A 19,021-nucleotide genomic window follows, 5' to 3' on the forward strand; every position below is an offset into this window, starting at 1 on the left:
ACTTAGGTCATTTTGTTACATTTAAATCTTTAATACACGTGAAATTTATTTTTTGTATAAGAAAGAAATTAGGAAACTTACTTTTTCCCCAGATGTTTTTTCTATGTTATACCAAAATCATTTGCTGAAATCATTGCATATACTAATTTCCTACAGGTGTTTTGGTTTATTTCTAGATTTCAGTTTTTTCATTTAGGAATATTCTAAAGGTCCAACCACTCTGTCATTTTACAACCAGATATCTTGGTGGTATCTCTTAAGGGAAAGCTCCCTTTCTAAAAATTTTCTCTGTATTATCTGAAAATTCATTCGGGTTTACTATCTGGAAAAGGTGACACCTATCAGCCATTTACATCTTATTTTAAATTAGTGAAACCAGTTTTAAAAAACCAAGGGAGCATTTGATTTGGGGAAAAAGGAAGAGGAGAAAGAGAGAATTTGACACAGGTCAGGTAAAGTGAAGGGGAGTGGGGCAGCCTCTGGAAAACGAAAAGAACCTGCTTATGATTTAGTTGTACTAGTAAGCGAGCTCAGTGGTGTGATGTACAGAAATCTGGGTTATGTTTAGCTGGGCCTAGGCCTGTGTGCATTTAGCACAAGGTAAGCAAGGCTCAGTAGGAAATGGGATGGGGAGAAGAGAAGTGAGTCCAAAATCATGTTACACAACATTACCTAGAACTTAACCCCAGCCTCACAGCCTAAATACAGTTCTCACTGCCTTCAGTGGTGCTGCTCTGACTATCAACTGTGGAACTTTTAAAGGCTTAGAGGAATAGTTTAGGAGGTTAATATTTCACAAAGGTAGCATGGAATAGTGAAGAGAGCAAAGAATTTAGAATTGGATAAGTAACATTTTGATTTCAGCTTTACCTTGGATAAATCATTTAACTACTCTGATTCTCAATTTCCTCTTTTATAAAGAGGGTAAATAATATCTATATCACAGGACTATTGTCACAATATGGTAAGAATGGATATAAATAAGCTTTATTAATCGTAAACTTCTGTACCAAATAAGAGGTTTTATATAAATCATATATACATTTTTTCAAACAGGATTTATGTTAACAACTGCTCTGTTAATGAGTTTCAGAGTTTCCAATATTTACTGGTGATAAAATGAAATTATGTAAAGAAAAATAATCTCATTTTAAAATCTCTAATCTCAGGAAAAGGCACATGCGAAGGAAGAAAATACACAAGTAAACCTGGTATGTGGAAACAATAGGAATTTGATTAAACTAAAAAAAAAAATTTTTTTTTTTTAAGCTAAGATTAATTCTGGACACCTGAGAAATACCAGAAAGTACACAACAGAAATTGACATAAACTTAATTACAGGTAATATTGGCAGTATATTTTAGGAAAAAAAGTATTAATACACAAAACAGGAAAGTAGTAAAGAGCTTCAAAAGACCTAATACTCACATATCTGTGCGGTCAAACGCTAGGTATTCCTCTATTATTCCTTCCGAGATGATCACACAGTCTTCCTCTTCTTCTCTTTTCACAGAACACAAACTAGGAGATTTGGCAATGGAAGATGCTTTATGAGTGTAACAAGATGAAAAATTTAACTTCTTTCCCCTTATGCCGAATCTGGAAGAAGGAAAAAGCAGGTGTGAATTATGCACAACCTTAACAGTTCTCACAGCAACACAGCCCTTCTTGAATTTCAGCTCAAACCCCGCTTGCCCTGGTGACACCTTCCTGGACTACTGGAAGCCTCAATAACCTACTATTTCTCAAAACAAGAAAAATAAATACTGGCCACAGACCTACTCTGCCACTATGCGATATCTAATACTGCTTTTTGCTATCTTTCGGATACAACAGACACAGCTATAAAGTAAGTTTTAAAAAAATCTAAGAACATTTATATTCCTAATTACACCTTTAAGGTATCTCGGAGGATATACGCTTATTTCCGTAACTCCATCGTTGCTGGAAATGTATGCTCCTTAGAGGCAGGGATCCTATCTTATTACAGTTAAATTTCTCTCCATCTCCTGGTATTCAGTGAGTGTGTGATGACTCACTCATTTTAATAGGTTTATGTTGGAGGAAGTCAGTCAAATCTGAGCAACACAATTTTTAAGAATGGCTCTCAGTTTAAACAAATACTAAATATAACCAATCTATGCTTTGCAATATTCTTTATACTTCTTTTTGTCTTAAATTTTTTTTTTAATGGGAAAAAAGAATAAACTCTTAACATGGCTGGCAGGAACACCTCACCAGAAAACACTTTGAAAATATGTGTTAAACGCCTTAAAATAAACCCCTTGATCTAATGGTTTCATTTTTAGAGATTTCCTTTGAGGATATGAGCTATAAGATTTAGCTATAAGAATTATTACTGGAGGCAGGGCCAAGACGGCAGCGTAGTCAGATGCTTCCTGTGGTCCCTCTTACGACAAAGACCTGAAACAAATGAATCAATTATATATGCCATGCTAAGAGCCCTGAACATTCAAAGGCAAAGTTGAGGAACTGGACTGAGCAGCAGAGGAAGCGAGAGACAGTTCAAAAGCAACAAGGAGTTGCCAGACCTGACCTGGCAGGATCTGGCCCCCTGCAAGGCGGATCGGCTGGCTTGCACAGCGAGGCAACCAATTGCACTCAGGATGCGTTTTCCACATCAGGAGAGACTGAGCAGCAGAGTCTACTCAACCCTCCAGAACGAGTGAAAAGTGGCACTCAATTGGCAAAAGATAAGGAAGTGTATGTGTCTAACCTACCGCACGGATCAAAAAACACCCATTTGGGAAAAACCTCTCTCCCATTTACCTGTCCCTCTCCCCACTCTGCACTGAGTCCCAGGCCGGCTTCAGTGATTGCTGTGTTCCCTGGGCCGGAAGTAGAACTCATCACATGCCCTGAACCATTCTCCCAGCCTTAGACAGGGAACAAAGTAACAAACAGGAAAGAATAATCTGCCAGCTCCCCTAAGTCAGAAACTCAGGGCAGGCACACCCCCGTTGCCTAGGCACAGGCATAAGGGCTCCAAAGACTTTGAATGCCTTTTACCTCTGCATAGACCTGTGTGGGCCCATTTCAACAATGTAAGCCCTCATTAGCACAGTACGACGGGGTATATACCTGAAGTCTAACTTCAACTGCTTCAGTTATATGGTGGAGAGGTAGGTTCATGATGTTTGACACCATTCTACCCATTAAGCAGGGTCCTCACCTACCCACATCAGGGGCCTGAGGACTGGTGGCTCCACCCATGCCACCTAGCCAGTTGCAGCAGGGATCCAAGAATAAGTGGTACCTTCCAGTCCTTACAGCCAACAGCACTGGGTGCCCATAGTCTGGCTGCAAAACCTACCCACCTAAGCACTCTAGGAAACAGGGACATGCTTTCCTTCCACACACTCAGGGACAGCTGTCAGCCCCCTGCCTTGCTCAGTGTGTGGCACCCTACTGCAGCCAGATACCTGTGCCTACATCAATCACCCCTGCCCATCCAGTACGGTAGATAAGAGCCTGCACCACACACTTGGTGACCAACTACCTGGACACCTGGGCTGAATCCATACAAGAAAGTAAACGGACTCTGGGCTCACATGCCTAGTAACAGATCTAACCACCTGGTGACTGGACGCTAGAGCTTCCAAGGCACCAATAACCAAACTACCTCACAAGAGCAGCCTATTTGGGCATATCAAAACACAAAAAAACAAGAAGCTAGGACACAGTAAGAAAACATAAAATAAATAAATTTAACAACTTATTGATGGCTTGGAGAAAACAGTCAGTATCAAATGACATAAAGATGCAGACCATGATGGCTTCATCAAGCTCCCAAAACAAAGAATCAAGAAATTTTCTGGAGTAAGAGAATTTCCTGGAATTAATGGAGGCAGAATACAAAAGATTAATATACAGAACTCTTCAAGAGATCAGGAAGGAGATCAGACAAAATGGAGAACAAGGCAAGGAACACACAGACAAAGCAATAGAGGAACTTAAGAAGATTATAGAACAGCATAATGACAAACTTAACAGGCTGCAAGAATCCAGAGAGAGACAGCAAACAGAAATCCAGAAGATAAACAAAAAAGTTTCAGAATTAGACAAATGAATACAAAGTCATAGAAGCAGAATTGAGGCAATGGAAGTCAGAATTAGTGAGACTCAAGATAAAGGACCTGACACCAACTTATTTGAGGGAAGATCAGATAAAAGAATTAAAAAAAAATGAAGAACCCAGAAATCCCACTCCTCGGAATATACCCTAGAGAAACAAGAGCCTTCACACAAACAGATATATGCACACCCATGTTTATTGCAGCTCTGTTTACAATAGCAAAAAGCTGGAAGCAACCAAGGTGTCCATCAACAGATGAATGGGTAAATAAATTGTGGTATATTCACACAATGGAATACTACGCATCGATAAAGAACAGTGACGAATCTGTGAAACATTTCATAACATGGAGGAACCTGGAAGGCATTATGCTGAGCGAAATCAGTCAGAGGCAAAAGGAGAAATATTGTATAAGACCACTATTATAAGATCTTGAGAAATAGTATAAACTGAGAAGAACACATACTTTTGTGGTTACAAGGGGGGGAGGGAGAGAGGGAGGGAGAGGGTTTTTTACTGATTAACTAGTAGATAAGAACTGCTTTAGGTGAAGGAAAGGACAACACTCAATACATGGAAGGTCAGCTCAATTGGACTGGACCAAAACCAAAGAAGTTTCCGGGATAAAATGAATGCTTCAAAGGTCAGCGGAGCAAGGGCAGGGGTTTGGCGACCATGGTTTAAGGGGACTTCTAAGTCAATTGGCAAAATAATTCTATTATGAAAACATTCTGCATCCCACTTTGAAATGTGGCGTCTGGGGTCTTAAATGCTAACAAGCGGCCATCTAAGATGCATCAATTGGTCTCAACCCACCTGGAGCAAAGGAGAATGAAGAACACCAAGGTCACACGACAACTAAGAGCCCAAGAGACAGAAAGGGCCACATGAACTAGAGACCTACATCATCCTGAGACCAGCCAGGCCACAATCGATGACTGCCCTGACAGGGAGCACAACAAAGAACCCCTGAGGGAGCAGGAGATCAGTGGGATGCAGACCCCAAATTCTCATAAAAAGACCATACTTAATGGTCTGACTGAGACTAGAGAAATCCTGGCGGCCAGGGTCCCCAGACCTTCTGTTGGCACAGGACAGAAACCATCCCTGAAGACAAGTCATCAGACATGAAAGGAACTGGACAGTGGGTGGGAGAGAGATGCTGATGAAGAGTGAGCTAATTATATCAGGTGGACACTTGAGATTGTGTTGGCATCTCATGTCTGGAGGGGGCATGGGAGGATAGAGAGAGTGGGAAGCTGGCAAAATTGTCACGAAAGGAGAGACTGGAAGGGCTGACTCATTAGGGGGAGAGTAAGGGGGAGTACGGAGTAAGATGTATGTAAACTTATATGTGACAGACTGACTTGATTTGTAAACATTCACTTGAAGCTCAATAAAAGTTAAAAAAAAAAATACTCTTAGAGGTTAGACTGAAAAGAAGAATGGTTGGAGAAAGAGTCATATCTTCAGATTCCAGGTACAATAATAAAGTCACTCCTGAGTTCACTCTTCACCCAAAGATTAGACAGGCCCATAAAACAAAATGAGACTAAAGGGGCACACCAGCCCAAGGGCAAGGACTAGAGGGCAGGAGAGGAGAGGAAAGCTGGTAATGGGGAACCCAAGGTCGAGAAGGGGAGAGTGTTAACATGTTGTAGGGTTGGTAACCAATGTCTCAAAACAATATGTATACTAATTGTTTAATGAGAAGCTAGATTGCTCTGTAAGCCTTCATCTAAAGTACAATAAAAAAAAAAATTTTGAAGTTTAAAAGAATTAGCCATTTTAAGTTAGTTTTCAGTTTAACTTCTGTGAAGATATTAGTTGTAATTAATATTACATGTTTAAGAAAAAATTACTTTTTGACATTTTAAAAAAAACGTTTTAAAGTCTCTCAGACCCTTAATTTTTTAAAAAACCAGTCTATAAATACACATTTACTCCAAAGGCAGTGGCTGGAGTTACAGGTACATGTAGACATGGATGTAGTGACAGAGACAGAGATAGAGAAGTATAAATGGAGATCTAGGTGTGAATAACAAAAAGATCTTTAAACCCTAGGTAATGTCTGACAGTTTGAACCATAAATGATATTAAAAAATTTAATATACACAAAGACTATGGTCAATCTTACAGTTTGCTGTGCTTTACTAAATACTAGTAAATAGGAAGAAATGTCTTAGTCCCTTAGTACAACAGTAGGATATAGCGCTTACATATTAGAATACGTGAATACTTAAACATTAGAATACTTACATAGTAGAATCTCTTTCTTGAGGCAAGGTTGCCTCATGTGAAGCTGAAGCAGCAGAAGGGGACCTAGGGTACAATCTATAACCTTCACTCGGAGTGATTATCTGCTTACCCAGAATCCTTCAAAATGAAGAAACCCAGAGACAAAATTAAGCACCTTCATCTAGCAACTACATATAAAACCTAGGTATTTTTGGAATAAATATCATGGTTCTATAGAACCACTTAGTTTGACACTGATTAAAAATGGTTCTTGAGAGAAAATGTGAATCCAGAGCCATATTACTCTCTTCCAAAGAATGCACATGGAAAGGTAAATCTCCAGTCCCAGGAGTTAAAAACAAATGCAAGAAAACTGAGTAGCAGTTCCTTAAGGTGCCCTCCATCCTCTATAATGATTTTCACAAAGTATCAGCCAAAATGGAACGGAGGCCACGCCAAATTAGTGAAAACTGAATTACATTCTTAAGAACTTGTGAGTGGCACTGATAGAGTCTGCTTTCAAGTACACATAAGAATTACTTGTAGATAACAGTGTAAACAAGCACATTTTCTGACCACCTTGTTGAAAAGAAGAACTCTTTGGTGAGCCACAACACAGATCTCAGCTTCAGGTATAGAAACTATTTTACTTGATTAGGAAGGCATATTGGGAATTATGGAAACTCCAACAAACTTCTACCAACTTGAGTTTTCTCTCAGCTAATGTTTTATACAACAATGGTGTTAATTACATTTATTAAAACTATGCCATAAAATTTCAGAATACAAGGTTTTTTGGAAATCCACTTGATCATCCATGAATACAAGTCAATCAATTCTGGGGCTTCGGTACCTGAGGTGAGGAAAGCTAGATGTCCACTGTTGGCACTCTTCTTGAAGACTCTTTGTATGTACGCTCAACTTCTTCTCATACAAGAGCTCATCAATGGCTGTGAACATTGCCTGGACCTTTTCAGTGGCATTCTGATCAAGTTCCTGGAAGAAAACATCCCCCCAAAATGTTCAGGTGGGCTTCAATCTCTATTAAAAATTATAAAGGTTGAAAGCAACCAGATTTTGGTTTTTAAAATTAAGTCTATTTGAAATATTGTTGAGTTTCCAGGAAAGAGGAGTTAAATTACTGAGTTCTTAGATCTCACAAAATTTTCAGATGCCCTCTCTATTCATATTTAAAGAAAATTTACAGAAACATTTATTTCTTAAAGAGTAACGCTTTCTCCATCATATAAATGCTGTTTATTGTATTGGAAATTTAGAAAAAAATTATAATCTCACCACTCAAAGATGGTTGCTAAATTTTGGCATACTTGTTTGGTTCTAGTATTTTTTTTTAAAGCATACAGTAGATAGATAATTCTGTATATATTGCTTTGCGTTATGCATTTTTCACCTGACGATGTGTTATATACCACTATCCTTGCCTCCTGCAACCCATCCTATACTAACAGCCAGAGGGATGACTATAAAATGCTAATCTGCTGATATCACCCCCCTGCTTAACCTCTACTGCTGCATCTATGTATATTTATGTATCCTTTTACATTCCTCTGGAAGAACAGTTATGCCCTCTCCAAAAAGTGTAAAATGAGAAATACGTACTTCCAAGAGTGGAAGTCACTTTCTACCATGTAAAAAAGTACTTGCTATTCGACGGCACTGGGTTTTTTTTTTAAGGTAGATATGAAGGTTAACTTTAGTCCCTGCCACAAAAATATTTTTTTAAATTTTCTATACTTTTTGTTCTCAAGCTGAGGGGAGGGTGCAGAACTTTCCTAGTCCTAGTGAAACTTGTTATTCTTTCCTATTAAATACTTTTCTTAAATTCTACTCATGCCAGCTTTCTTTTGCTAGTATCGGCCTGGTAAAACTTTTCCCATTCCTTTGTTTTCAACATTTCCGTGTGATTCTGTTTGGTATGTTTCTTTAAATAGCATACAGCTGGGTTTTCAAAATCCAATTTCAGAGTCTCTGTCTTTGTATGGGTTTTATCTGCTTACAATTATTGTAATATTGTACAATATTTGGACTTATTTCTACCATTTATTTTGTTTTCTATTTATTCTGCTTTTTCTTGTGTTTTTCTCTTTGCCTTCTGTTGCATTTAATTCTCCTTATTCCCCTTAACAATTAGGAAGCTATTATGTTCATATTCTGAGTGTTTATACTTAAAATTTAGTATTCCTAAATAACTCCCTTATTTTTCTAGCAAAGTCTAAAGTTTTTCAAAGTTTCTGCCCTCCACTAAAACATATCAGGAACTTTAATTTGCTTTGACTTCTCTGTAAACATCTTCCATGTTATTTTTATCTTGAATTTTAGCATTATTTTAAAACAGCCAAAACGTTATTACTTGTTTATAGTCGTGATTTAGATTTATCAATATGCTTTACCAGTTTTACCAATTACTTTGCTCTTTGTTGCTTCTGGTCTCCCATTCCTTTCTCTGGTTTATTTTTCTTCCTGCTGCCATATCCCTTAAATAGTTCTTTCAATGAGTACCTATGGATAGGAATGTTCTTGTTCTGTAGATGTTTCAAAATGTCTTTATTTTGCCCTCAATAGTGAATGACAGGAGTCCCTGGGTGCAGCAAATGGTTAACACACAGCTGCTAACCAAACGTTTGGAGGTTTGAATCAACCCAGAGGTGCCTCAGAAGAAAGGCCTGGCAATCTACTTCTAAAAAATCAGCCATTAAAAACCTTATAGAACACAGTTCTACTTTGACACATAGGGTCACCATGAGTTGGAATCTACTTGACAGCCAATGGCTTGGTTTTCTGTTTGACTGAATATAGTATATCTGGATAATGATTTTTTCCTTAGCAGTTTGAAAATATACTATTATCATTTGTCATCTATTGTTAATTGTGAGCAATCTCTTGTTAGTTTTATTTTCATCCCATTACATGTAATCTGTCTTTTATGATTGTTGTCGTCAGGTTCTGTCGAGTCGATCTTTGACTCATAGAGACACCATGTGAAGAGCTGAACTGTCCCATAGGGTTTCGTAGGCTGTAATCTTTATGGGAGCAGATTGCCAGGTCTTTCTCCCGTGGAGCCACTGGGTGGATTCAAACTGCCAACGTTTAGGTTAGCAGCCATGCACTTAACATTGCACTACCTGGGCTCCTTTCTTTTATAATATCTTTTTAAATTTTTTTATCGCAGTGAAATATATACAACAAAAAGTTTGCCATTTCAACCATTCTTAAATGTACAATTCAGTGACATTAATTACATTTACCATGTTGTGCTGCCATCACCACTATTCACTTCTAAAATTTTCATCTTACCCCAGACAGAAACTCAGAAACCAGGGTCTCCGTTTAGCTCTCTAGTTCAGGTGATTTCCTCAGGGCTATCACTGAATTCACTGCTATTCTCTTTCACTGAGTCCAGTTTACCTTCTCTATTGAGATATAATTCAAATACTATTCTTTTCCAAGATTTTTAACTGGTGCTTCATATCTATCTGTTCTTAAATTAAAATTTCCACCTGTTTTGTTTAAAAACCTACAATAATTTTTCAATTTTTTTATTATGCTTTAAGTGAAAGTTTACAATTCATGCCAGTTTCTCATACAAAAAGTTATATACACATTGGCATGTGACCCTAGTTGCTTTCCCTACAATGTGACAGCACACTCCTCTCCACCCTGTATTTCCTGTGTCCATTCAACCAGCTCCTGTTGCCCTCTGCCTTCTCATCTTGCCTCCCCATAGGAGCTGCCCACATAGTCTCCTGTTTCTACTTGAACTTAAAAAAGCACACTCCTCACCAGTATCATTTTACGCCTTATAGTCTGGTCTAATCTTTGTCTGAAGAGTTGGATTCAGGAATGGCTTTAGTTTTGGGCTAACAGACAGTCTGGGGGCCATGACCTCTGGGGTCCCCCCAGTCTCAGTCAGACCATTAAGTCTGGTCTTTTTACTAGAATCTGAGGTCTGCATCCCACTTTTCTCCTGCTCCATCAGGGACTCTATGTTGGTTCCCTGTCGGGGCAGTCATTGGTGGTAGCCAGACACCATCTAGTTTTTCTGGTCTCAGGCTAATGGAGTCTCTGGTTTATGTGGCCCTGTCTGTCTTTCAGGCTCATATTTTCCTTGTCTTTGGTGTTCTTCATTCTCCTTTGCTCCAGATGGGCTGAGACCAATTCACGCATCTTAGATGGCCACTTGCTAGCTTTTAAGACCCCAGATACCACTCACCAATGTGGGATCCCGAACGTTTTCTTAATAGACTTTGTTATGCCAGTTACCCTAGAAGTCCCTTGAAACCATGGTCCCCAGCCCCCGCCCCCCGCCCCTGCTATTCCGTTCCTCAAAGTGTTTGGTTGTATTCAGGAAAGTTCTTAGCTTTTGGTTTAGTCTAGTTGTGCGGACTTCCCCTGTATTGTGTGTTGTCCTTCCCTTTACCTAAAATAATTCTTGCCTACTAGCTGATTAGTGAATACCCCTCTCCCTCCCTTCCCACCCTTGTAACCATCAAAGAATGTTTTCTGCTGTGTTTAAATCTTTTCTTGAGTTCTTATAATAGTGGTCTCATACAATATTTGTCCTTTTGCGACTAATTCACTCAGCATAATACCTTCCAGATTCTTCCATGTTAGATGTTTCACGTATTCATCGTTGTTCTTTATCATTGCGCAGTATTCCATTGTCCTACGATAATTTTAATGGATACTATTTTGTCCTTTGGAAGCCATGGTGGCATAGTGGTTAAGAGCTACGGCCACTAACCAAAAGGTTGGCAGTTCAAATCTGCCAGGGACTCCTTGGAAACCATATGGGGCAGTTCTACTCTGTCCAATAGGATCACTATGAGTTTGGAATCAACTCAACGGCAACAGATTTTTGGGTTATTTTATCCTTTTTCTTCAGGATTTTAAAAATTTAATTAACTTGAGATTTAATTTACATACAATAAAATACACACATTTTCAGTGTACAGTATAATGAGATTTGAAAAATACATTCACCCAAGTAACCATCATTTCCCATCCAGATATAGAACACTTCCAACACCCCAAATGTTCCCTCATGCTCTTCTGCAGTCAAAGTTCTCCCAAGTTCCGCACACCAGGAAACCACTTACCTGGTTTCTATCGCTGTTAATTAGCTATGTCTGTTCTAGAATTTCATCTAAATGCAAACATGCAGGATATACTTTTTAATATTTGGCTTCTGTCACTCAGCAGAATTTTTCTTTTTTTTTTTTTACTTTGTTTTTATTGTGCTTTAAGTGAAAGTTCACAGCTTAAGTTAGTTTCTCATACAAAAATTTATACACACATTGTTATGTGGCCGTAGTTGCTCTCTCTATAATGTGACAGCACACTCCTCTTTTCCACCCCGGATTTTCCATGTCCATTCAACAAGCTCCTGTCCTTTTCTGCCTTCTCATCTCGACTCTGGACAGAAGCCGCCCATTTAGTCTCAAGTATCTACTTGAACTAAGCAGCACACTCTTCATGAGTATCATTTTATGTCTTAAAGTCCAGGGGCCGTGTCTTCTGGGGTTCCTCCAGTCTCAGTCAGACCATCAAGTCAACAGAATATTTTTGAGGTTCATCCATGTTGTTGTATGTATTAGTATTCATAATTTTCTATTGCTGAGAGGTATTTCATTGTAAGAATATGCAACAACTTGTTTACCCACTCACCTGTTGAGGGACATTTCAGTTATTTCCAGTATTTGGTTATTATAAATAAAGCTGATATGAACACTTATGTATAAGTCTTTTTTTGGACATATACTTCCATTTCTCTTGGATAAATACCTAGCAGTGGAACTGCTGAGTCATATAATAAAGGTATGTTTAACGTTACAAGAAATTACTATTTTTCAGAGTGGGCATACAATTTAGCATTCCCATCAATAAGCATTAAATGTGTTAAATATGTGTGAGCATTAAATATGCTCCACGCCCTTGCCAATACTAGGTATTGTCAGTCTTTTTAGTTTTGGCAACTCGAGTGGATGTGAAATGGTGTATCATGATGGTTTTAACCCTGATGGTTAATGATGTTGAGTATCTTTCTATATACTACTTAGCCATTTATATATTTTCTTTCATGGAGTGTCTGTTCAGGGCTTGTACCCATATTTTCAACTGGTTTATTTTTCTTCTTGAGTTTTAAGAGTTCTTTACATAGCCTAGATATGTCCTTGGTCAGATATATGTGTTAAGAATATTTTCTCCCAGTCTGTGGCTTTTCCTTTAATTTTCTTAATGGTGTACTTCAGAGTGCAAAAGATGTTAATTTTGAAATGAAATGAATTTGCAAATTTTTTATGGCTCATTCTTTTGGTGGTGTCAAGTGAATGAGCTCTTTGCCTACCCAAGGTCTTGAAGATTTTTACATGTTATCTTCTAGAAAATGTATAGCTCTACTCTTATATTTAGGTTTACAGTTCATTCTCAGTAAATTTTTTGTATGATTGGAGCTAAGGATCTAAATTAATCTTTCCGCATATGGCTATCCAACCGTACCCGTAATATGTGGGAAAAAAAGGATCCTTTCCCTATTGAATTGCTTTGGCATCTTTATTAAAAATCAATTAATCATAAACGTAAGGTTTTATTTCTGGATTCTAATTCTGTTCCATTGATCTATGTGCTGATTCTTATATTAGCACGACACTGCTTTAATTACTACAGCATTATATTAAGTTTTGAAATGGGGTAGTCCAAGTCCCTTAGCTCTGTTCTTCTGTTTCAAAACTGTTTTACTAATCTGGGTCCTTTGCAATTCCATTTTAGGATAAACTGATCAATTTCTATAAGAAAAAAAAAAAGCCTGCTGAGATATTGCTAGGGAATGCATTAAGTATATAGATCAATTTGGGGAAAATTGCCATTTAATAACATGTAATCTTCTAAATCATGAATATGGAATGTCTCTGCATTTATTTAAATTTTAATTTCTCTCAAGAATATTTTATAATTTTCAGTGTACAAATATTGCATATTTTTGTTCAACTGTGAATTTTAAATTTAATTTTCAGATTGTCCATTGCTAATTTATAGAAACTGATTTTTATGTAGATACGATTCATGTATCATAAAATCCACCCTTTAACAGTGCACAATTCAGAGGTTTTTCATGTATCTACAAAGTTGTGCAACCATCACCACTATCTGATCCCAGAGCCCTCCATAAAATGTTCAACCACCTACACATTCCTGGGATGAATCCCACTTGGTCTGGGAAAATAGTCCCTTTCTGTTGCTGGATTTGGTCTGCTAATAATTTAAAGTTTCTGTATCTACATTCAAGAGAGATACTGTAGTTTTCTCTTCTTGTGATATCTCTGTGTAACTTTGGTATAAGAGTAATACCAGCCTCACAGAACGAGTTAGGAACTGTTTCTCCCTCTTCTATTTTCTGAAAGCGTTTGTGAAGAACTGATATTATGTCTTCTTTAAGTATTTAGATGTATAAAAAAGTACAATTGATTTTTGTATACTGATCTTGTATCCTGTGGCCCTGTTAACTCGTTCATTAGTTCTAACAGTTTTTGTGGATTCTTGATGATTTTTTACATAGAGAATTCTTTTCTTGTGATGTCTTTATCTGGCCTCACAGAATGAGTTGCAAAGTGTTCCTCCTCCATTTTTTGAGTTTTTGAAAGATTGTTGTTATGTCTTCTTTAAATATTTGATGGAAAAATAAATCAATAAATATTTGATAGAATTCACTAGAAACAGTTATCCTTTAAGCTGTAGTTGTCTCACCTTTTAGTTCTACATATATTATAAACTTAATCTTAAAAAATCAAAACCAAGCCCTTTCTCATTGAGTCGATTACAACTCAGTCAGTTATCCTTTAAGGAAATCACTATAAAAATATGTACTTTTGTTTTATTTATTTACAATTTCTAGAGCCCATCTCTCCCCCGCCTTATAGATTCCAAGCGCCTTAAACTCTGATTTCTGAATCCTCAGCACAGCAAGACCACCATGCTCTGTCTGGACTCTAGATCACTATTCCATAGTCAAGAAACTGTCTCCACGCAAAGAGCCAAGGCAAACGGGCTCGCCTTATAAGTTTTTTTTCTCTCAGGGACTGCAGATATGCGGTCCTTATTAACTAATACCTGAGAAGAGTTACTACCATGCGGTTTCAAAGTCAGAAGAGAATGAGGAAGACATCGACATGTGACGGCAGCTTGGCGTATAAAATTAGAACCCAAGCAAGGTAAGGTGGATGTTCACGAAGGAGAATGGCCTGGCATGTGGTAAGAACCCAAGACAGTCTCTATGTGGTTTTTGTAACCTTGAGCAGTGTGAGAGAGATGTTTCAGTTACTTTGACAGTGTGACAAATTACTCCAAAACTCAATGGCTAAAAAGAGCAATAATCATTTATTATCTCTCAAAGTTTGTATGGGTCAGGAATTTGCACAGATCACAGCAGCAATGACTTGTCTCTGCTCCACAGTGGATGGGGCCTCAGCTGAAAGACTTGAAAGCTAGGAGCTAAAATCATTAGAATGCTCATTCACTCACACATCTGGCAGTTGATGCTAGCTTTCAGTTGGAAACTTCAGTTTCTCTCCACATAAACCTTTCCATGTGATCTCACAACACGCTAGCTGGAGTCTATGGGCAAGCATACAGAGAAAGACAGAAAGAGCCAGGCAGAAGTTGAATGGCCTTTCATGGCCTAACCTAGGAAGTCATGTGGTATCTTTCTCACTACATTCCATTGACTGAGGCAGTTAAAAGGCCCATCCAGGTTCAAGGGAAAGAACAAAGACCCTACTTCTCAATGGAGAAGTATCACCATCTTGTAAGAAAACAATGTGGGATGGGATGTATATTGGCATGGCTTTTGAAAATACAACCTGCCACAGTGGGTGTTTGTATGGGACAGCAGGTTGTTGCAGAGGGTAAGAACACAAGTGAGATGAGGAGGATGTACACGTGGGAGGGCAGACAGCTTGTAATGTTGGAGCCAAAGTTAGTAGAACGCTACCATGACGGGAAGGAGGTAGCCCCTCATAAGGTGAGAGTCCAAACAGGGTGAGAAAGGTCTTTAAATGGGGTTAGGCCAACATGAGGTGTCTGAGTCTGAGCAGAATGAAGAAAAGATTCAAAGAGCAGTGGGGAAGGCAGTGGCCCAGTGTTTGGTATTGAAGCCTCAACAGAGTAAGAAGGGCATTCACAGAGGTGAGGAGACAGGGCAAATGTGGTAGATTGGTTATATTCAGTAGGATTAATCAAGTAAGTAAACACATTACGGATAATGGGAATGAGGTTTCTCACTGCTAGAGAAATGAGTTGCAAATATGAAACAGGATAAAACTAGAGCCAACTTTGTCATGTCAGATTGGAAGAGAAGGAATACATACATTCCCCTAGTTCTGTTCATCGAGATATCCTCGAACTACTGACACCACAAAAGTAACCAGTATACTTAGCACCCAAATCTTGATTTCTAAATACTATTCTGCACTAAAAGAAACAGGGCTCCCTGAGGAAGTGGCTGATTCCAGGACTGTGGCAAGGAAAATACAAAATATGTCTGGAAAATCTTTGTGCCAGAAAGTAAGTGTGAAAGAAGGATGAAAACATGTCAAAATGACATAGAAGCCTGCTTGTAACAGCTTTCATTGGCCAAATGTGGGATAATTTGACCATCAAAATAAATAATGATAATCGTGGATTATAACCCAATGAATAAAATAGGAATCCATGAGTCCACACTGATGCAAATAAATGAATAAATGGGAAGTTTGATAAGAAACAAGATAGTTAAATAATCTCAAAGTACTTCCTCCACAAAATATGTTTTAAATTCAAAGGAAAACATAATAATTAAGGTGCTTCCACCACTTAACTAAGTGATCAAAGTGAATATCATCAATAATGGGACAAATCAAAATCGTGTGCCACCTGACAGAATGCAATAAGAAAAACAAGCTCATATCTGTGATATCACAGATTTAAGAACTGTTCCAGATTGAAGGAGACTAAAGAAAAATGATAATGTGAACTGAAGTTTTGCTACAAAGGATATTATTGGGACAAGATTAGATGGTAGTAATCTGTCAAATTTTAATTTTTTGATTTTGATTGTTATATTCTAGTTACTGTAGCCCTGGTGGCGCAGTGGTTAAGAGCCTGGCTGCTAACCAAAAGGTCAGCAGTTCGAATCTACCAACCACTCCTTAGAAACTCTATGAGGCAGCTCTACTCTGTCCTATACGGTCGCTATAAGTTGGAATCAACTCGATGGCAACAGGTTTTTGGTTTTTATTCTAGTTATGTAGCAGAATGTGCTTGTTTATAGGAAGTACTAAAATAACTGGTGTAAGGGGTATCATTTTGGTAACTTACTCTCAAATGGTAAAGAAAAATTAGATCTTTTTACTGCACTTGCAACTTCTCTAAGTTTAAGACTGTTTCAAAATTTTTTAAATTTACTAAATTTATGCAGCTATTGCAACTTTGATCTCAAAACTGGAATTTCATTAACTAAAGATGCAACCTTAGAAAAAAATAATGCATTTCAAAGGAATTATCTACTCTGATATAGATATGGCTATACCTAAAATGAAATATTTATTTAATACAAGGGAAAGATCAACAATATTTATACATTAACAAGAAACCACGAAAAAAATCACAATCATGGCAATAAATGTAAAAAAAAAAAAAACTATTCCTCCAAAAGTTAACTATAGACTTACCATATAGCCCAGCTATTCCACTCCTACGTATGTACTCGAGAGAAATGAAAACATATGTCCACAGAAAAAATTCCACACAAATATTCTTAGCAGCATTATTCATAATAGCCAAAAAGTGGAAACAACTAAAAAAAAAAAGTCCATGAACTGATGAAATGATAAACGAAATACAGTATATCCATACAATGCAATATTATTTGACTATAAAAAGGAAATAAGTACTGATACATTCTACACCATTGATGAACCTTGTAAACATTGTTAAGTCAAAGAAGCCAAGCACATTTTAACACCAAGATAACGTATCAGTGGTGGAGAGGCTACAGATTAGTGGGCTGGCCACAGCAGAAGGACTGAGTCCAAATCCCAGATCCATATTAACCTACAAATGTTTAAGTCAAGCACTATTACCTCTAAGTCTCAATGACTATGGCCACAGAACAAAACAAATACTGAGGAGGGGGAGGATTGAGGCTTCTTTACAACTATTATAAATGTGGTAACTTTAAGTAATAAAATGATTAGAAACAACGCAGGAGAGTAAAGGAATGAAATACACTGACAAAACCAGCAAATCATAACATCCAGAATGGTCTTCAAGCACTCCACCAGATCGGTAACATACAACTCACACCATATCCCCAGGAGAAGTCCGAGCTGCCTTCAGTGGAGATTCCTGTGCCCGTATAACTCGGAAAAGCAGACCCTGAATTTCCAGTGTCGGCTGATGTAATAGGTGATTCTTGTGTGATGTCAGACTCACTACATGCATAGTTGGAAGGAGAGAAAACAGAAAACTTCTCATATTTCCTCAAATTTCTGAGCGTTAACTACTCACAATTTATCAGGTGATACGTGTGTGTACTAATGTATCCATAGAGGTAAAAATAAACAAGGAACTTGAAATTTGAGCATCATGAAGAAGTCTGCCTAATTCCTACAGAATTGATGCCAGCCATTCTAAATAAGTCTAGTAATAGCTTACAGTGAATACTTTAATGTCCCCCTATAACAGATACTCTCGACCACTAACGACATTTCGGAAATGTTAACAGGAGTATCTGAACACTTTCACAGTCTACCAAGCACTTTTACAGATACTACCTCATTTGATCCTTGCAACAACCTGGTGGTGTAGAACTCAATTAGCCCCATTTTAAAAACAAAGAATCTGAGGTTTAGTGCCAGGTTTTGAAACTCAGATTTTATGACTCTAAAGTTTTACTGTAATATCATATTGCTTCTTAGACGCCTCTTTGAGGTTACAATCTCCTCTGTACTATTTCTCAAAAGAGTAACAGCAGGTAATATTTACTCAGCATTGATCATATGCCAGCATTGTGATAAGTTGTACTTTATCTCATTTATATTTACAACACCCTATAAGAAATACTATTTTCAAGGTAAGTACCATATACATGTGCATTATACATTTTTCTTCTAACTGCATAACCCCCCCGTGTATTATTTTCATAAGTGTGCTATGCCAATTTTTTTTTATTTAACATGTTGCTAACTTCCATTGACACTAAGAAAACATAATTAAACTAACTTAGCAGAGCTCTGGTAGCGCAGTGGTTAAGCATTCGGCTGCTAACCAAAAGGTCGGCAGTTTGAATTTACCAGCCGTTCCTTGGAAACTCTACAGGGCAGTTCTAGTCTGTCCTATACGGTCACTATGAGTTGTAATTGATGGCAACAGGTTTGGTTTTGTTTTTGGGTAACATAAGTTAATAGTTTCACTTAACATGATCTGATAAGGTTTTTGCATTCAACACTGTTGACCTAATACACTATAATTATCAACTTTATTAGAAACAAACGCAGTTTGAATTGTTTGATTTTCAAATTACCGGGGGGCCTACCAAACTGGATCCATGACTTCTTGACCATGGCTTATACCTTTATTACACAATTATGATCAAAAGTAACATTTTCAGATTATTTTTATACGCATAAGCAGGAG

At 37.7% G+C, this 19,021-nt stretch overlaps 1 protein-coding gene across 4 annotated transcripts in view; it reads right to left on the bottom strand.

Moving 5' to 3' along the window:
- Nucleotides 1–19,021, bottom strand: part of FAM149B1 (family with sequence similarity 149 member B1) — a 43,740-nt gene that overhangs the window by 16,162 nt on the left and 8,557 nt on the right. For 3 of the 4 annotated variants that reach the window (XM_049854885.1, XM_049854886.1, XM_049854884.1), the window contains exons 3-6: nucleotides 17,688–17,817; nucleotides 7,188–7,330; nucleotides 6,356–6,472; nucleotides 1,429–1,599 (exon numbers count right to left, since the gene is read on the bottom strand). In XM_049854885.1, coding sequence (XP_049710842.1) covers nucleotides 1,429–1,599; nucleotides 6,356–6,472; nucleotides 7,188–7,330; nucleotides 17,688–17,817 — 561 coding nt within the window. Of the gene's footprint in view, nucleotides 1–1,428; nucleotides 1,600–6,355; nucleotides 6,473–7,187; nucleotides 7,331–17,055; nucleotides 17,181–17,687; nucleotides 17,818–19,021 lie in introns of those variants that run through there. The other variant, XM_049854887.1, reaches the window with a different exon arrangement.

This window comes from Elephas maximus, chromosome 16 (genome assembly GCF_024166365.1).
Source record: "Elephas maximus indicus isolate mEleMax1 chromosome 16, mEleMax1 primary haplotype, whole genome shotgun sequence".
NCBI lineage: Eukaryota > Metazoa > Chordata > Mammalia > Proboscidea > Elephantidae > Elephas > Elephas maximus.